The sequence below is a fragment of the Thunnus albacares genome, chromosome 22 (assembly GCF_914725855.1).
Source record: "Thunnus albacares chromosome 22, fThuAlb1.1, whole genome shotgun sequence".
NCBI lineage: Eukaryota > Metazoa > Chordata > Actinopteri > Scombriformes > Scombridae > Thunnus > Thunnus albacares.
Window position 1 is genome coordinate 4,764,470 of NC_058127.1, and position 16,298 is coordinate 4,780,767.

Consider the following 16,298-nt stretch of genomic DNA (forward strand, 5'->3'; position numbering starts at 1 on the left):
TATGGTCACGTGACTGCAGTGATGACTTTGCAGTTCCCCTCAGCTCTTCAAAATGCTTTAGCATCTTTCAGCTCATGTTTTAGCTGTTTGGCTGCAACTTTACTGTGTTGATTCACTCTCAGCGCTCTCATAGTGTCGTTTTGGACCACAGCAGGCAGCTGTTTTCAGAAAAAAGCTGTAAAAAGCCACTGTACACTACGTGCTCAGCACCAAACAGCAAACAGACACAGTTAGGTGTAGACTAGCTGGTGAATATAGTGGAGCATTTAGCAGCCAAAGAGCCAGCTAGGTGGACAGGTGGACAGAAACACGACTCCAAATGAATGATAATGTTGCTCCATAACTGCTGGATGTGGAAATAAGCAACTGTTGGCTAACAAGTTGAACAAATTAATTTAAAGTGACCCTATTTAACTTGCTAAATGCTAAGATCTACTATAATAATAACATAACTAGAGATTCTACTGAATAATGTCTGTTATATAGAAAAATCTACTTAAGGTTAGCTAACATAAGCTAACATTAGCCAACAAAAGGTGGTCATACCAGACCAAGTAAGACTGCAGCAGCAGAACTCCTGTGTGTAGTCAGTTGAGCAACGGTACATCTTATTGTTGAAAAATCAACTTTTCATTTGTAAGAGAAACAATGTGACAATTTCCTGTTTCAAAAGTGAAATCACATGTCAGTGTTGTGTTTACAGCTGGCCCCAAGTGTCCAAAACATTAGTTATTGCAGGTTTAATAATATTGTAAAGGAATATATTTTAACCCCTGTAAATGTTAAACCATTGTTTTCAGAATGTTTTCTGTACCCTACAAACTTTTTTTGAATTGATATTTTCAGGTAAAGAGATCAGGCTGACATGAGCAACATAATACATATACAGGAACAGGGTCTTTCAATGACATATGTAATGGCTTACATCTTATAAGCACCATGTTTTATGCAACTAACGATTATTTTCATCATTGATTAATCTGTCAATTCACTTGTTTGATCAATATAATGTCAGAAAATGGTGAGAAATATTGATCATTGTTTCCCAAAGCCCAAGATGACATCTTCAAATGTCTTGTTTCATTCACAACCCAAAAATAATCAGTTTACTGTCATAGAAGAGTAAAGAAACCAGAAAATATTCACATTTGAGAAGCTGGAATAAAGAAATTTGGACATTTTTTTCTTAAAAATGGTTAGCAAATAATTGAATAATTGACTGATCATTGCAGCTCTACATATTTTCTGGTATTTTAAATGCTGATCATATCGTAGGTAAAGGTCGATTTCTCCAAACAGTTTATTTCATTGGTAGTTGCAGCCCAGTCGTCCATTGTTGGAGGGTTTGCCTGCCACCATTTCTGTGTGATCGCTTTCTTAATAGCTGCCAAAAGTATTTTAATGAGATCACTGTCCCTGAGAACCACTTTGTATAAATTTCAAGAGTTGGAGTCACAAAATATCATATCATGTTCTTCTAACAGACCTCTCATCTGGATCTTGAGTTGGAAGTCGAGGTCTGGCTTTCCCCATATATCACTCCAATCATCCTCAGATATCTAAGGCCCTATTCTTGCAAAAATGGGTGACCTTTTCACAAAAACTAATCAAAAACAAATAAAATGTCACTTTGATGACTGAGACATTTAACTAAATGGTGGAACTGTATGAAACCGACAGTAAAGAAATTAATTCCTTGTTAAAATACATTTAAATCAGAAAGTAAGGAAATGGTTTCAGAGGTCAACAATAAAGTCTGATAGAGAGGGGGACTTGGTGGTGTAATAAACTGAATCTGGAGTCTGGCATCACTTCAGTTCAAACACTCCAATAAAGTCCAATTTGCCGTTCAAACACAGTATTAAATTTTACTGCCTTAATTTCCACAACATTGTTTTTTTTTATCAACAAATCCTTAAGTGGGAAAAACAGGTTAAAACTAACTATCGCTGTATGTCAGAGTGTTTATGAGATGTTCCACTGTTACCGACTGAAAGATGAGAAGAGGAGGGAGGAAAGAAAGGAGAGGAGGTGACAAAAGACAACAGAGGAGGGAGAGAAGGAGCAGAGAAGACGAGAAGAGGAGAGAAGGTGTGAAGAGACACCCAATGAGAGAGAGAGAAGATATTGGAGGGAGGAGAAAGAGGAAATGAAGAGGAGAAGGAGGGGGAGACACAACTATCAGAGAGAGAAAGTCTGACTTTATTAGTTTTGTCTCAACCGAACAGAGCACACTCTTCTCTTATTCATCCTCTTCTTCTTTTTCACACTGTAGCTAAAATTTCTGAAGCTTTTCATTTAACTAAAAGCCACAGAAGGAGACAAAGAGACACAAACAGGTGAGATTTTTTTATATATATATTTTTCTCTTGTTGCTTTAATATTTCATCCAGATGCAATTTTGAATTTTGAAGAGGAGGAATTTATTTCCAAAAGACTGAGAATTGTTGCTCTATGTTTGAATGAGACCATATTTAACAGGCATTGCTTTAAGAAATTGTGCAGAATCCATATCCGAAAATATTTACTTTAAGCCCATTTTTTTCAGTTGAACTATGTGGTTGGACTGTGAAGTTTCACAAAAAGTTTAGTTTATTATGTGCTTTAGTTTTTACAGTAAGGAAAATGACAATTAGATGAGACATAAATACTTTGTTCAGCTGTAATCAAAACTAGAGCTGCAATGATTAGACAACTAGTTGCCAATTATTAAAAGAATCGCCAACTATTTTGACTAATCATTGGGAGTCATTCTTTAGGAAATGATTCTCTGATTTCAGCTTTTCATATGTGAATGTTTTCTGGTTTCTTTAGTCCTCTATGATGGTAGACTGGATATCTTTGGGTTGTGGACTGTTGGCCCACTGCTCCCGACATTCCTTCCAAATAAACAGATAAAAAGATAAAAAGATTTAACGATCTACAGTCCAATTAGTCCAAGGTTTGAGTTTGTTACAAGACCATTTATGAGTTCAAACTAGTGGAGCTGCTGGGTTAAAGCTGTTATAATCAATGTTTCTTTCTTTGTTTGATTTGGTTCACTCTCAGTGCTCTCATAGCACTGCTTTCTGTGAAAAAAGCTCTGACAAATCTACTGTACACTATCTGCTCAGCACCAAACAGCAAACAGAAACAGTTAGCTGTAGACTAGCTGGTGAACATGGTGGAGCATTTAACAGCTAAAGAGCTGAAAGAGAGTGAACATTGGACTTATGTTTACCAGGTGGACAGAAACATGACTCCAAATGAATAATGATTTTGCTCCGTAACTGCTGGATGTGGAAATAAGCAACTGTTGGCTAACAAGTTATGCATTTGCACTGGATGTAGTGTATTAACTTCATGAGGTGATAATTTTCCAATGTTTACAGTTTGTCTCCCATCCCCAAGGAACCAAAAATCAGTTACTGGGAAGTAGAGGAAGTAGAAAAAAGTTTTAGTGTTTAGTGTTGTGTTTTTTAGTGTAGCATTTCTTTAAAGGCGTCTAGAATTCAGAGAGGCAAATTCAGTTCAGACCTCTGACATGTATAAACCCAACACCGACATGAACCAACTCTGCATATACTGTAAGAAATGAAGATCAGACACATGGAAACCAGAGGCATTGATTTCTAAAACTGGCACGACAAAAATGCACTTTTTGACTCCATGACTCAAGATGTCATGAAAGATCTGATGGAGTCCTGAGGAAAATTTTTCTCACTTAAAGTCAGTGGTGTCCACACATGTGCCACAGTGAGCTGTGTGTATGTGGGTTTACATTTCAATCAAAAGCTGTTGTAGCCATTTTAAATTCCCTTTTCTGTTTGAAAGCGTGTTAAATATTTTTTAGGTGAAAACCTGCACACACACAGCTGAACAATGGCATCTGGTTACATAAACAAGACAACTTGAATCATCTCATTTATGTCAACATTTAGAAAACTGACTTTCCGCGATGTCCACTGAGTGGATAATGGATTAAAAGGTCAACTGACAATATTTTTAACCTCAGTTTTTATACATTAAAAAGGAAAAACTGATATAATTGGTAACAGTGTTATTAGTCATCCTTTCAATCTGTGCTTGCTAATCAATCACCTGCTTCATTTGCATCTTGCTTTCCAGATTTTCGCACCAAATTCATCCAAGAACCTTGAACACCTTCTGGTCCACTCTTGACGTCAACCCTGAGAACATCTAGAGCCTCTAGAACTTATTTGCAAATTGATTCTGGAGTCACAGCTGTGGCATTTTAGAACAGGTTCTGGAATCAGAGCAGGTTCTAGAACTGGTTTCGGAATCCATTCTGTAATAAAACCAGGTTCCAGAAACACAGCAGGTTCCAGAGTGGACTCTAAATTTACATTTGGTTCAGGAATTGGTTCAGTAGTCTCTGATGGTTTCTGGGGTCAAAGCAGTGGATTCAGGAATCACAGTGAGATCCAGAATGGGTTCCAGAGTTCCCTCCATACCTGGGATGTTTACCTTGCTCCTGGTAGTTTGGTGTTTGACATTGTTTTCCAATCCAGTTGGTTGCCACAGTAACATTTCATCTGAGCCGTCTCTATCAGATCTGATGATGCCAGACCTGCCTGGTTTCTATGGCACCGACCCACCAATATTAGCGAGGATCTTAGAGCGAGAGCCACATCTGGTGCAAGAGACAGTGAACAAACCCCTGTCCTCTCTGGAGCCCGAACCAAGAAAGTCAAAACACGCATTTGAGTTGAAACACAAACATGAAAGAAAACCTCACTCATCTTCCTCCAACTCCTCTATGACAGTCCGTAAGCACTCGGAAAGGCTCCCTAGCTGCCTGCAGGCCACATCAATCAAGACAGCCTTCAAGTACATCAACGTGGTTCTGTCCTGTTTGATATTTGCTGTGGGGATCATAGGAAACGCCACCCTGCTGAGGATTATCTGCCAAAACAAAAGCATGAGGAATGGACCCAACTCTCTGATAGCCAGCCTGGCTCTGGGAGACTTGATCTACATCGCCATCGACATTCCAATCAACGTCTACAAGGTACTTTAGTATGTCGTTAATGTTAGGGTTAGGTTTAGGTATTCAAATGTTGTATTTACATATTTGTTTGTTTAGATGTTTCTCGCTTCAGATATCTTTGTTTATTCACTGATACCTGAGCTGATGTACTCAGATCCTTTACTTAAGTAAAAGTACCAATACAGGAATGCAAAAACACTAAGTCAAAGTCCTCGATACATCTTTTTTGACCATTAATTTGGACCTTTGTCCTTTGGATTACATTTGTTTGGACAGCCCACTACTTTGGATTGTAATAAACTGTCATTACAGGAGGATTGTATACAATATGTTTGCTATAACTCGTGGTCCCTCTACAATAGGGTCTCAAGATATGGTGTTTGTCTCTATAAATTTTGCTTATATTGTGGTTTTTGTTACAGTGTTACAGTATAATCTATCTTTACTATTTACCCACTATAACTGCAGTGGTGGAAGAAGTATTCAGATCCTTTACTTAAGTAAAAGTACCAATACAGCAATGTGAAAATACTCCATTACGAGTAAAAATCCTACATAAAAAATCCTACTTCAGTAAAATAAGTATTAGCAGTAAAATGTAGTTAAAGTATTGCAGTAAAAGTACATAAGTATTATGAGCTTGATGTAGTTAAAGTATTGCAGTAAAAGTAGTGGTTTGGTCCCTCTGACTGATATATTATTATATATGACATCATTAGATTATTAATAGTGAAGCATCAGTGTTAGAGCAGCATGTTACTGTTGTAGCTGCTGGAGATGAAGCTAGTTTCAACTACTTTATATACAGTTAGCTAGTTTAGTCCAGTGGTCTCCAACCTAGGGGTCGGGCCCCTCCAAAGGTCACCAGATAAATCTGAGGGGTCGTGAGATGATTAATGGGAGAGGAAAAAATAAGAAATAATTTGTATTCATTTTTTGGAGTCTGGACAGAATTTATTTTTTGTTTTGTGAAATATTGGATCATTACTGGATATTGGATCTCTTTTGGCCTTTAACAATTATTTAAATGAAACCGAGTGAGAAGTTTGGAAGTAAAATCACTATTTGTGAAATCGCGCTGTTGTTTTTTGAGAGCTCAAAAGACGAAAAAGTTGGAAACCAATGATTAAACAATGTGTTGTATTTAATGATATATGAGTAGAATATGTTTATTTATGTAAAATCTTAATCAGAAAAGTAATCAATAACTATACTGTAGCTGTCAAATAAATGTAGTGGAGTAAAAAGTAGAATATTTCCCTTGAAGTATAAAGTACTCTGGCATAAAATGGAAATACTCTAGTAAAGTGCAAGTACCTCAAAGTTGGCACAGTACTTGAGTAAATGTACTATGTTACAGTCCACCACTGGCTAAAGAGTTAAACATTTGATAATAAAGTCAGTTAAGTGTGTCACTTAATCTCATCCCTAAACTGGATACTATAAGATAAATACAAGCACCTCTATATATTTTAATTATGATAAATGTTTTTTTTTTCTTTTTTATTTACCATCACTACCAGCTGCACTTTTTCTAGTTTAACCTCTCAATAGGACTGGGAAGTAGAGGTTACTGGGTTGCAGAGGAGCAGAAATGCATTATGGGTACACAACACATCCCCATGTTGGCTGTGTGTGTTGTGTGTCTCACTCTGGAGGTTGAGTGTTGCACTGATAAAAGCACCAAAATATCCTACTGACTGTGATAACACACCAAACACACGCTGACACTGATAACACACATGCAGCCACTGTGATATTATGTTAATCTGATAATGCTGTGTGTGTATGTGTGTGTGTGTGCGTGTGTGCAGCTCCTGGCCATGCGGTGGCCGTTTGCAGACAGTGCAGTTGGCCTCTTCCTCTGTAAGCTGTTTCCCTTCCTGCAGAAAGCTTCAGTCGGCATCACCGTCCTCAACCTGTGTGCCCTGAGTGTGGACAGGTAACTCACACCTGTAATTAGTATTCCCTGGCCCTTAATCATAACCATAACCCAAACTTAGTTCTAACCTTTAGCCTAAAACCAAGCCTTGACCCTCAATTTAGTTTGTGTAGCACATTTCATGCACAAAGGAAATTCAAAGTGCTTTACATAATGCATTAAAAACATGAAACACAATGTCAAACTTTAAATCACAAATTAAAAGGATATGAACCACACAGCCTACAGGGAACATATGAGAAGGTTTTGACATAATCAATGTGTTCTTTAAGCTGTAATCAATTATTAGTCCTAGATTTTTGGGCTTTAGACTTACCGTTATTCTCAAGTGAGGTCTTTGATCAGTTATTTAGAAATTCTTTTTGTTTACTGAAAATAATACTAATAATACTAATAATAATATTTTGTAATAGAGCCTACTTAGTGACAGTTTGTTTGCTTTCAACAATTCTGCATGAGCACATAAAATATACGAGTAAGAACCATGTGTGCTATTAAATCAGTTGGACCAAAACATTTGTACAGTAAAAGAACAAACCAAACATTATTTTGCTGGTTGGTGTGTTTTACTTGAAAACTTGATAAATACATTTGCATCCAATTAGATATGATTAAGTCATGTTTACATGTGACAATTGTGCTACTTCTGCAAAAACCATAAAAGCATTCATTTTAACAAGTGACCTGTTTCCTTGAACTGACAATTTCTTGTGATAAAATAAACTAAAATCAATGCCCTTGTACTCAGGTATCGTGCAGTGGCGTCTTGGTCACGAGTGCAGGGCACAGGCGTTCCCACCGTTACGGCGTTGGAGATCGTGGCGATCTGGCTGCTGTCCGTGGTGCTGGCGGTGCCCGAGGCCATCGGCTTCAACATGGTCACCTTCGACTACAAGAACGTTACCATGATGACCTGCATGTTGCAGCCCAAGACACCTTTCATGATTGTGAGTGTATGTGTGTGTTTACAGAATGTGACCGGAAGTGTCTGTTTGCATGTGGGCAGGAGAGGGAAGGGAGAGTGTATACAACATGTATGTGTTTATGTGATGATGGATATCTTGTGCTCTGTACACAGAGCTAATGAGCAGAGTTGTGGGTGGCAGCCGCACCAGCTTCTATAAACCTCCCTACAGGTTTAATACAGAACTAGAGGGTTTCAGGCTTGGATCACTGCAGAACCTGTTATGGTGTTTCAAGGAACCTTTATTGGGTTTTTCTCGAGCTCTGCCATGCTCTAACAGAGACTGACAACCTTTTTTGTCAGATGCACCACCACAGCCTTGTCAGATAACCTCAAGCACCCCTTTAACGACCCCACCCAACATGTTCCAAATGTGTCCATTTGCGTAGATTCTAAACAGGACATTTCATAACACAATTACAAGTGGATATTGTTACAATAATGTCCAATTTTAATGTTCATAGAGTATAACAGAGCTGTCAGTATTTGGTCAGTTTTGTCAAGTTTTCTACTACCAAATGCAGTGGTAGAAACGGAATGTTTCAACCATTTGTCCATTAATTTCAACTAACTATTTCAACAGTTTATCCTTTACTATTAGCTAAAAAGTTGAATTGTTTATCCTTTACTTTAGGTAACAATTTCAGCTATTTATTTGTAAGCTTTTGTGAACTCTTTCAGCTATTTATTCATTGCTTTTAGCTAATTTTTTAGCAATTTTCCTCCATTTCTTTAAGAAGAGCCCCCTGGGGTACAGGTACCCTGGTTGGGAATCACTGCTCCAACAATTCTAAAGTAGAACCATTTTAAGGACACGTTTAAAAAAACAAAAAAGAAATTATTTAGAAATGTATAACCAAAGAACTGAAATTAAACTCTCAGTGGCAAAAAAAGTTGTTGGGAAAGAACAACCCTTTCAAAAACCTTGCGTAACATCATCACATTACTTTCATTTAGTATGGCCCCTTCGCTGTGGTGCAGCTTTTGTTGTTTGACAAACATGAATAAATATATAAATTAAATTTTGAAGTTGGCCTAGTTTATATTAAGGCATACTATGTTAGTTTCAACAGTTTCGTGCATGATCTAAATTTGAATTTCCATGACAGAAAGTTCTATAACAAGTTAAATTTAAACAATTAATTCCTGTAAGATGACTGTCAGTAATATAACGTAATAGGTCATGAGTAAAGGCATAGGGTACACTGGGGGCTTGATCTCATCTTATCTAGATGATGGATGGTCTCTCTAGGGAAAATAAATGTACTCTTAGGCCCATTTCCGCAATCTCTTTTTTGTTGTGTTTCAGGGCGAAGTCCCTGTAACTCAGATAGTTTGAAGCATAATTTCCTGTTTATGTCTCCAGGTCATGACTTGGCTAAACACACTCAACCCAGACACTCACATCTCAATCTGGGTCTGCTAAACTGCTATCAGTCTTTAAACATGGCCTTTTCAAAAAAAAATTTTGGATTTATATATTTTTTGAATATTGAAATTAAACCCTGTTGTAACAAGGCAGTTGAGTTAAAGGAGCAAAAAGTGGTTCTTGATAATATGCATCTACAATAATACAAGAGGGTTCTACCACATCCAGTGAAAGTTACAGTGTTTTCAATATTTTTATGAGGGTTGTTAAGGGGGTTAAGGGTTCTGCCACGTTTAGAAAAGCTTTAGATTGCAATATGATACTTAGTAAGACATGTTGTGCTGTACTACAATATGTATGCACCTTTATAGGGGTTCTAGAATGTAAAATTTAAAAAAATAATCTTTCCATCATGAGGAAATGTTGTGAAAGTTATTTTGCCTTTAGAAACCTTCAAAGCTTTTTCAGTGTTCTCTGGACTTGAAAACATCAAAACAGTTGTTGAGTGCCAAGAAGCTGTTAAACTGTTACAAAACAGCCTGTTATTTAGATAGTTAAGAACATTTGAAATTGGGTCTTTACTTTAGAAACAAGTCTTGCTTTTCCTTTGAGGTCAAAAGTAGAGTTGTTGCTGCCAACTTTATGTCTGTGCTGGATTATGGCGATGTTATAAACATGCCTACACGTGCAGAATACAGTCTACCATGGAGCACTGAGGTTCATTTCAAATTTTAAAGCCCTTACTCACCATTCCTCTTTGTATGCTCGGGTTGTATGGTCTGTCTTGTCCACCTGTAGACTTAACCATTGGCATATTCTTATTTATAGATTGATTGATTGATTGATTGATTGATTGATTGATTTTATGAATATAGAAGACAATGAATCCAAGGGATAATATGTAAAAGTGAGAACACTTGTTTCCAATGTGGTCCCCGATGTCAGAGAAACAGGGCAGACAGTAACACATACTATCCACAGAATCCTCTAAAACAATAAGCAACAAAAATTCAAAGACAACCTCAATATAAAAACAACAGACACGAAACTTTTAGTCACAATCAGTACATCCTAAAGCATTTTACAAATAATAAATAATGAAAAAACACAATATATGCACCCAACCTAACTGGTCGTCTTACTCCAGAGATGAGCCTGGACCTGACCGCTAAAAACCCCTCTGGATTCTGACAGTTTGATGCTAAATGGAAGGCTGTGCCACAGTAAAGTCCCTGTATAAATAAAAGGAGCTCCGAGCTATGCTGTTTACTCCTGGCACCTTGCATGAGCGCACATTAGCTCTGATGTTGTTTCCATGCTGAGTAAGGATCGTGACTATCAGCAAGAATACGGTACAGCAGGAAAAAAAAGAAAAGGTAGAAAATAATATTTTTGTCTTTTTTTTTTTTTTTTTAGAAAAAAGTAAACATCCAACAATGGCTCATTGGCAAAACTATTACTGAAACAGTTTAGTCATGCTGCAGTGGAAACTATTACCGAAACAGATTAGTTATGCTGCAGTGGAAAAGTAAACAAGCTTTCTGTTTCTTGCTGACAGCTGTTTTACGCTCATTTATGGTTTAACTGTATATAAAGTGGCTCAAACTAGCTCCGCCTCCAGCAGCTATAACAGTAACATGCTGCTCTAACACTGATGCTTCAGTATTAATAATCTAATGATGTCATATATAATATAAAGAACAATTTATAGCTATGTTAAAAATCCATGTAACAGAATTGCAACTGCCTTATTTGAGCTGGATTTAGTCTCTTGTGTGTTTGATGTATGTAATCCCTATCTGTTGTGTTTTATTTTCTACTTAAACTGAAACTGGTGTGCTGCCTTGGTCAAGTCTCCCTTGGAAAAGAGATTTCAATCTTAAGGGACTTCCTGGTTACAGAGAGGGGAGGCGGACGGGGAGACATGATATCATTTCCCTATGGAGATAATGAAGCATGGATGATGATTCATTGTTGACTGAGCCACAGCCATGCTATATGAGTAGCAATAGAACAAGGCACTTGAACATTACATCACACACACAAACACACACACACTAGGGGTGTGCCTGAATAAAAATACGTTATTTGGCGAGGCACAAATAGTGTGCTTTTTATGAATATTTGTTTCATACAAATATTTGAAAATTTCTTTGAAAGAAAAGAACAAAAAAAAACATGTCAAACACAGCAGGTCTCAACGAGGGGAGTCACATCCACCTGCTACATGACGCACATTTCCTTATTTGGACATCACTCCCGGAGTTGTGTGTGTTCCCCAGAGATAGAGCTGAACTACTGACACAAGTGAAGTGTTTCCAAGGGACCCTCCATAATCTGTTGTTCCCCTTCTCCTTTCCACAAAGTTAGGTTGTAAAAAATAGGCAATAAATGCAAAGTGCAAAGCAAGAATCAGATACAAACAGATACAAATACAAATACTGGACTCTCTGCACATCCCTAACATACACACACAACAATCGAAAACATAACACTGAACAGGCCATAGGTAGTACTTTACAAACAGGCTTTCATTGAAGTATACTGCTCCCTCTGCTTGGAATCAATTGCAAAATTACCTGAATTTTCAGGAGGTGGTGTCACTGAATGCATCTATCTACTAAAGGAAGGAATGTTTGTCTGTATGTCTTTGGCGTACCTCTTGAACCGTTCAACTGATCAACTCCACACTTGGTGGGTGCATTGCTGGGGAACAAAGGGAGTGCGGTGTCGAATTTGGTGCAATTTGGACATGCAATACATTTAATATTGATAAACTTTGAATAAACCAGCTATCAGTGAGCCCCTTCGCTCTGTGCAGGGTCAGGGCAGAACTCCAGGGCCAACTGACTGCAGTATGTCAGATAGACCAGTGACTTTTACCCAGTGTCTAGACAGAAAGCGTAGCATTAACAGCACGTTTAGCACATCAGTAGCGAGTCACTACACGGGAGGCATTCAGGTACATTGTTGAGCATAGGTCACTTGCATTTTAGAAGTGCTCAGAGCCCAATACACAGTGACTGTAGTTCAGCACGTAAAACAGAGCAAATACTTTCCACGGGCAGTTCAAAATCAGTTTGTCTCATCTGCTCTGAGACCGTGACGATTGTGAAGCACAACTACAGACAAAGCACAAATCTTTGGAGCAAATATACCCGCTCAAATCCAAACTGAAGGCACAGAAAATAGGAACAATGTAAGAGCCCAGTATGACTTTATTTTAGGATGCACATTATTTTATTTTTAAGTGCGGCCCTAATTTTATTTGAAATGATAAAATAACACGTATTTGCTATCATAGTACTTAGCCTATTATTTATATCATCTGTCTATAATAGAATGTTAGTTTCTTTTATGTTGTTGGTGTATATACTCATTCACACCTCACATCGACTGTATTAAGTTTTTTAATGTGCTGAAGTGGCGGCCAGAGACAAAGCAATCGGCCTGTTCCCAACAGGAACGTTTTGAACGGGCACTGCGCTACTTTAAAGTAATTCTAAATGACCTGGAAGCACATGTGGCTGTAGATGTTTTGACTGACTCACATTGCCCCTGTTTGATCCCTGACTTGGCCAGGATGCAATGAAACTTTTCCTGGTTAATTAAAGGTTAAATAAAAATTAAAAAGGTAAAAAAAACATCTCTGTGTTTCTCTGTGTTCCAGTTTTACCGGGATGCAAAGGACTGGTGGCTGTTTGGCTTCTACTTCTGCGTTCCTCTGGCCTGTTCAGCTTTTTTTTACAGCCTGATGACCGGTGAGATGCTCAGACATCAGAAAGGAAGTCTGAGGATCGCACTGAGTGAACACCTCAAACAGGTGCACATACAAACACAAACACACAAGTACATATGGTAGGATATGAGGAGCATGATTTGAGATGACGATGTTACACAAGCATGTTTCTGAGGCAAATTTCTCTCCACAGCGTAGAGAAGTAGCTAAAGCTGTGTTCTGCCTGGTGTTGATCTTTGCTCTGTGCTGGTTTCCGCTCCATCTGAGTCGCTTGCTGAAGTGGACCGCCTACAAATCCAATGATGCACACCGCTGCGACCTGTTAAAGTACGTGCCCTACACTTTTCCTCTCTCGTAGTTTTTGTGATTGTCATCTCTTCTCTGTTTGCAGTTTACAAATCATCTTAATAATCATTTATTTCACTTTTACTCTTTGTATTTTCACTGTTGTTGTCTTCTCTTCCTTCAGTTTTTAAAGTTATGTGTTCTTGTTGTAGTTTCCTCTTGGTGCTGGACTACTTCAGCATCAACATGGCAACCATCAACTCCTGCATCAACCCCATAATCCTCTACTTCGTCTCCAAGAAGTTCAAAAACTGCTTCAAGGTAAAAACACAACTACAGTGTTGAGGATAGTAAAGAGCTAAGAGTCTCTGCTTTTCCCCCAGTCAGTGTGACATCACAACAAGGTCACTGGGTCAGAGGGCGTGAGATATAGATACAACAGACACAGAGAGGAAGACTCTATCAAGATTGCAGACTTCGTGAGGGTAGAAAGGGTAGTTCAGACATCTAAACATAGAAAGGTTGTGACCTTTGATAAAAGACTTGCGGGAAGTGAGCAGTGACGTGTTGGGTTAAAGGGGCACTCCACTGACTTTACAAGGTCAGTTTACTCATGTATGTGTATTCTGGGGCTCTACAGGAGCTTAATAAAGTCTGAGAAAATAACCCTGATGATGTCATAGTGGTGTCAGCAAGGACAGCTTGGGCTCAGATTACAAATTTAGAGCCTTTAAAGCCTGCGTTGCTGCGGATGTGGTACATGAGGATTTACCAGAAAGGGAGGGTCAAATCGAGTTGCTAGGTGGGAGGGGAAGTGTCTCTCCTTATTTCCATTAATTTTTTTTAAACATATCTTCAATATTACTTAACATAGTAACACAGGACTCTCATGGATAATGTAACAACCCTATAGGTTTATGTTATAACCACCAGTTTCAATTATTTCAACTTTGTTTCTGAGAAATCATGTTTTGTCCTTCATTTTGGCATCATTGATGGATTCAAATGCTTCGTTGTTGCAGCTGCAAACAAAACGCGGCACCATCGTTGCTGGATTTACCCAAAAGTGACCCAGAAATTAAAACTGAGCTGATGTACGTTGAAGATTGTAAAATCAGTTTTTTCAGTGGCTAAATCTTTAGCTTCTACCCAGCCTTAGCTGTGCATGTGATAGAATTTTAAGCTCGATGATTGGACGTTTCTTGCCGAATTGTACCTTGGGAGTCGTAGTTAACTTCTACCCTGAAGTTTTTATGTCCTCAGTCTTGTACCTTCAACTTTTTACCAAAGAGCCAGATATTTCATGTCATGAGTCATGTAACATTGTGGTACTCTTTGAAATGACAGTATTGGGTTGCATTATGGGAATTGTAGGATATGGTGTATATAGAGTTTAATATACAGTATATACTAGAGACTAAATGATAGGATATCTTGACCTCTGCAGCATCACTTTCAACCATTCTTTTTAAATCTGTCTCTTGTGAGTCGACAAACTTTATAGAAGTGCCATACTAAATAGCTGGAGTACCCCTTTAATCAAACTGCCTCTCCCTCTTTCTCTCTGTCTCTCTCTCTGTCTCTCTCTCTGTCTCTCTCTCCAGTCCTGTCTGTGTTGTTGGTGTTATTCTGGCTCTCTCTCTAACAGTATGCTGCCTCTCCACCATGGGACGAGCCAGCAATACAAACACACTGACCACTGAGTGAGAGTGAGAGTGAGAGAGAGAGAGAGAGAGAGAGAGTGAGTGAGAGAGAGAGAGAGAGAGAGAGAGAGAGAGAGAGTCGCCCTCATCTGCAATCAGCAGTTCAAACAACGAGGACGTCTGACGCAGACGCTGAAAGAGACATTGTTGTGTTTGGGAGAGAAGACAAAAAGATGGAGCGAGACATTGTGTGTGTGAAACGGCTGATAAACACCTCTATATCAATCATTTTTACCTTTTCATGGTGTATTTATGCAGTTCTAAATATAAATGTATTTTTATTAAGTGCAAATTATTTTATAGTGATATATTGTACACTATATGGTCTGTGCATGGGCTTAATGTTCAGCTGTCCACTTACTTTTGGCCACGTTGTGTATTTATTATCATGTTTTATATGTAAAATATTCAATTACAACTCTACCTGTAAAGAAATAAAAATAAGTCTGAAGTTTAAAGCCTCACTAGTAGCCTCTAGTGACTGAAATGTGTATTACATGCCAAAATAAACACGAAGCTGTTGACAGAATAAACAAAATACTGATGATGTTTCTGCCTCAGTCGACTAAATTGCACACACTTTAAACTTGAGAGCTCAATCAAATTATCTTTTATTAATTTTCCAGTACGCTGCCCACAATTAAGAGCTGTTGTAAACACACACACACACACACACACACACACATGGTCATATGGTTTCCAGCTGAAGCTCTCTACAGACTCCACAGCTACGCTTTGAACTAAATGCTTACATCACCATGTTAACATGCTCACAATGCCAATACATCCAATTGTTGTTGAGATTTTCGTCTGGGCCAAAGTTGTATTGAACTGTGGTTCAGCTGAAACGTAAACAACCTGATAAACCTGTGTCCTTGTCTGCACACTTCCCTCTGTTGATGGTCCAGCTGGAGGAGGAGGAGGTGTAAGAGCCAAAGGTCATCATAATATACTGTAAAACTGCTGTAAATAAATAATTATATAAGATAATTGTTGACAAATTGTGAATATTTTTTGCTGTCTAAAAGATGAGTTGTGTTTATTTTTTCTGTTAGTTGCCTATAATTCAAGTATACTGTGGGTGTATTACTAGGTCATTATTGTTAAGGTGCACCTCTAAAAAAAATCCAAAAGTCTTATGTAATTTGGCTCGATACAGCTTTTCTGACTATTAATTTGGATTTTTTTTTTTGGACAGCCTACTCCTTTGGATTGTAATAAACTGTCATTACAGGAGGATTGTATACAATATGTTTGCTGTAACTCAGGGTCCCTCTACAATAGAGCCTCAAGATATGGTGTTTGT

The 16,298-nt window shown here is 38.1% G+C and overlaps 1 protein-coding gene across 1 annotated transcript; it reads left to right on the forward strand.

Annotated features, from left to right (window-relative positions):
* Positions 1-2,169: 2,169 nt before the first annotated feature.
* On the forward strand, positions 2,170-15,541 carry LOC122974136 (endothelin receptor type B-like). Its single transcript, XM_044342054.1, has 8 exons — positions 2,170-2,339; positions 4,108-5,011; positions 6,805-6,932; positions 7,681-7,879; positions 12,936-13,088; positions 13,198-13,331; positions 13,502-13,610; positions 14,894-15,541. Exons 2-8 carry the CDS (start codon positions 4,379-4,381, stop codon positions 14,990-14,992), a joined length of 1,455 nt encoding a protein of 484 aa, XP_044197989.1. The 5' UTR covers positions 2,170-2,339; positions 4,108-4,378; the 3' UTR covers positions 14,993-15,541.
* The last annotated feature ends 757 nt before the right edge of the window (positions 15,542-16,298 follow it).